This window comes from Lipotes vexillifer, unplaced genomic scaffold (genome assembly GCF_000442215.2).
Source record: "Lipotes vexillifer unplaced genomic scaffold, Lipotes_vexillifer_v1.1 scaffold252, whole genome shotgun sequence".
Lineage (NCBI taxonomy): Eukaryota > Metazoa > Chordata > Mammalia > Artiodactyla > Lipotidae > Lipotes > Lipotes vexillifer.
Window position 1 is genome coordinate 3,151,726 of NW_006773367.1, and position 3,676 is coordinate 3,155,401.

The window sequence follows — 3,676 nt, forward strand, 5'->3', positions numbered from 1 at the left end:
AGCAGGAATTCATAGGGCCTCTTTCCCCAGTGTCATTTTAGTGAGAGAGGCCAGAAGAAGGGACACTCAGGCAAGCCTGAACATTTTTCTCTAAATAATGGACAGCATATTTCCTAAATGGACGGTTTAGATGATTAGATGAAACTAAGTTTAAACTCATTAGACATTCCACTAATTTGTTTTCGTGCCATGTAGCAAGTAGTGGTCTGAAGAAAAACCAGATCAGCAATAGGCACAATAAAGATCTTATATTCTTTCTGCTTGTCCACTTTGCACTGTGCATTCAAACGGTGATTCTGCACATTGTTGAGATTCTACAGTAAAAGTAGCAAGTAATCAGCTAAGACAATTCAGTATCTCTTGCCAGAGTCTCAGTACTGAGTCCCAGGAGACAGCTGAATGCTTTGGGAGGATTTAGTGCATTGACCCATGAATCTCTCTAGCATCAGAGAGAGAAAGAGAGAAATAAAGAAGCCTAATTCCCATGGTAGAAAAACATATGAGGCAGAGGAGAAAGTTGACATATGAAGGGAAAGTAAAGATCTGTCTAAAATTCTTCGGTGATGATGGAAACAGAACTACCCTGACACTGTTTGTTTTCAGTATTAGTGTGAAACTCAAGTCTACCTTTGTTTCATGTTGGCGTTTTTTCCTAAAAGCAGCCCAGGGATGGTAAGAACTCCTCGTGCCATACACTTCAGACTTTATTTCCACGTTTGATGAAGTCCGTGGTGTACAGGAACCAGCTTGTACTTTCTCACGAGAGCCAATTGTGAGTTCTCCTGAATTCATGTGCAGTGACAACACACTGGTAGCTTAACATCAGTCATGGAAATCAGCAAACGCTACAAATCAAGGTGTTTTGTTTTATTTTTGGTTTTCCTGGATAGTTAAACATTTACTGGCACAGAGGGCCAAGGACATCGACAGCCCCTACAGGGAAGCACCCTGTGTTTTGGCCTGACCTTCACAAAGCCCTGGCAGCTGCCTTACTTTCTGAGGGCAGAGGTGAGGCAGCCAAGGGTGAGATTTGCCACCTTCAGAGTTATCTATAGGCTGGGCACCCAGCGCTTCAGCTTCTCCTTCTCCTTGCTAGATACACCTTTTCACAGGCTGGATTATCCTCAGCAGCATACCTCTGGCATCACTATCCTTGCGTGACAGAGAACAGCTGAAAGCTCCAACAGCAAGGAAGAGCTGGCTAAGCCCTGCTAGGGCCCCCTGCTTGTCTGTCCTCCCTTGCTTCAAGAAAGAAGTTATCAATTACCAAGATTTCATGGGTGAGGCAGCCACAGGTTTCGTCTCCAATCGTGACATAATTCAGTGATTCTTTAACAAACTCATCAGCAGTCTTGGTTATCATGTTGGTATTTAGGTACTTTGTCATGGGGGTTGAAACAGCATACGGGGTGAGCACCTACAATGGGAAATAAAGACCGTAACACAGGAGCAATCTGCCCAGCTCTGAGAAACTAATACCCATTTTACCATCCCTTCATGTCCCAACTCTGTTCTCCCCCTAAAAAGTCTCAGGATACTATATGATAATAGAACAGTTAAAGGTATAGAACGAGCACAGAGCTGGGAATCAGAAAGGTCAGTTTCTGGCTTAACGTGGCAACTAACTCAAGATGAGGTTTTAGCCACACAACACCAAGTGGTTCAAACGCACACAGGGTGAATGAAGAGCTCTGTCTTACAGCATGGTTCCCCAACTTAGAAAGTGAAAATGCAGGACACGCAGTTATATTTGAAGACAAACAATGGAAAAATATTCAGTTTAATTATATCCCAAGTATTGCATGGGATATACTTATTCTCAAAAGATTATTTGTTATCTGAAATTCAAATTCAAATTTAACTGGATGTCCTGTGTTTTATCTGGCAACCCTATCACGGAAGTTTATTTCTAACACATATAACCAAATTGGAGCACTTTCAAGTACTTAAGAGTCACACTTCGGTTAGGAGCCAGGAGTGGCACATACCTCATAATCTTTCCTGTCATGGTAAGAAAAATAAACAACAGCACACTGTACCCTGAAAACCCAATACCATGTTTCCACTGGTGGTCTCACCACCTTGTGGTCTGGCATGAGGTTTCATAATGGGGTTTCTTACTTTATTCCCAGACACAGAGACCTTGGCATCTTTAGGGAAAAAAAAAAATATCCATGCCTGTTTTCTTTTTCTTCACATCACCTTTGAAATTTTTGTCACATCACATTTTTTTTCCTCATCACATTTGAAATTACGTTGTTTCATAATCTAATCCAATGTATGTCAGTCAGTTCAATTCAATTGGCTCTCATGGAAATGAATGCAGTTATTAATTTGCATAACACTTTTCTTCCAAAGATCTCAAAGTGTATTCTTAGAAAAATATAAGAAGATTGTATTTTCAAACCCAGTTTTCAGATAGGGAAATAATAAAAAGTGTTTCCATTCTTACAGTGAGTTTTGGTTGACAAAACACTTTTATGTATAAAACAAGGGCTCAATAAATATTGGTTAAATTTGCATACTTATTTATTCATTAGATCTTCACAGTAACCCAGAGAAGCAGCTATTATAAACCCCTTTTTACAGATGGGGAAACAAACTCACAGAGTTTAAGCAAGCTGTCCAAAACACTCAGATGATAAATGGCAGCACTGGGATTTGAAAATCAAACCCAAGAGTACAGTACATACTTCCTCAGGAATTTTACAAATATTTATTGAGCACCAATTACATGCGTGTTTGGAGAGACCAGTTGGTTTTCAGAACGCCACAGCGTCTATTCCAGGACTTGCAGAAGCTCTGAGTCTTCTGCATGAGGGAAGGGGCTCCCTCCCCTTTCCTCACCTCCTCCCACACCTTCTGCCCCACAGAACCCACTAACTTAGCAGCTACAGCATCTCTGGCCCACAATTATCAAGATCGAGATGATGCTAAGACTTGATACTCAACACTAATATTTAGTGTTGTTCACCAAATATTTCTAGTTCTTCTTTCTTCCAGACACATGATAGAATTGCACTTCCTGGGTCCCTATGGTTGGGGGGGACCATGTGACCAGATCTGACCAATGAGTATGAGCAAAAGTGACATGTGACCTTTTCTGGGGGACTCTGTTAGGTCTTTGTTGCTGTGCACAGGCTTTCTCTAGTTGCAGCGAATGGGGGCTACTCTTCATTGCAGTGCATGGGCTTCTCATTGCGGTGGCTTCTCTTTGTTGTGGAGCACGGGCTCTAGGTGTGTGGGCTTCAGTAGTTGCAGCATGCGGGCTTCAGTAGTTGTGGCTCGCGGGCTCTAAAGTACAGGCTCAGTAGTTGTCAGAGCCCCTAATTATCAAAGCAAGTCTCTTGAACTCCTACCACTTTTTCTTTGACATGTCAACTGACAATATCCAAGATGGCAGCTGCTCAATCAGCCTGGGTCCCTGCGTCACTACAGTGAGCTAATTCCCTCTGACAGTTCACAGTGAATGTGTAGCACGAATGAGAAATATATCTTTGTGGTTTTAAGCCAATGAGATTTTAGGGATTATTTTTTACTGCAGAAAACTTAGCATATATAAGGTAGAGCTGTTGCAAAAGGAATCCGTCCTCAGCTGGGAGTTGGAGAATGGACAGAAGGGAAGAATCTCTTTTAGGTGAGACTTTAGTTCAGCAGGGCAGAGAATGGGACTGTA

At 41.9% G+C, this 3,676-nt stretch overlaps 1 protein-coding gene across 1 annotated transcript in view; it reads right to left on the reverse strand.

The window, feature by feature from the left end:
* Window positions 1-3,676, reverse strand: part of HSD17B3 (hydroxysteroid 17-beta dehydrogenase 3) — a 45,929-nt gene that overhangs the window by 12,215 nt on the left and 30,038 nt on the right. Inside the window, exon 11 of the mRNA XM_007448292.1 lies at window positions 1,268-1,417. Within this exon, the coding sequence (XP_007448354.1) occupies window positions 1,268-1,417 (150 nt within the window). The remainder of the gene's footprint in view (window positions 1-1,267; window positions 1,418-3,676) is intronic.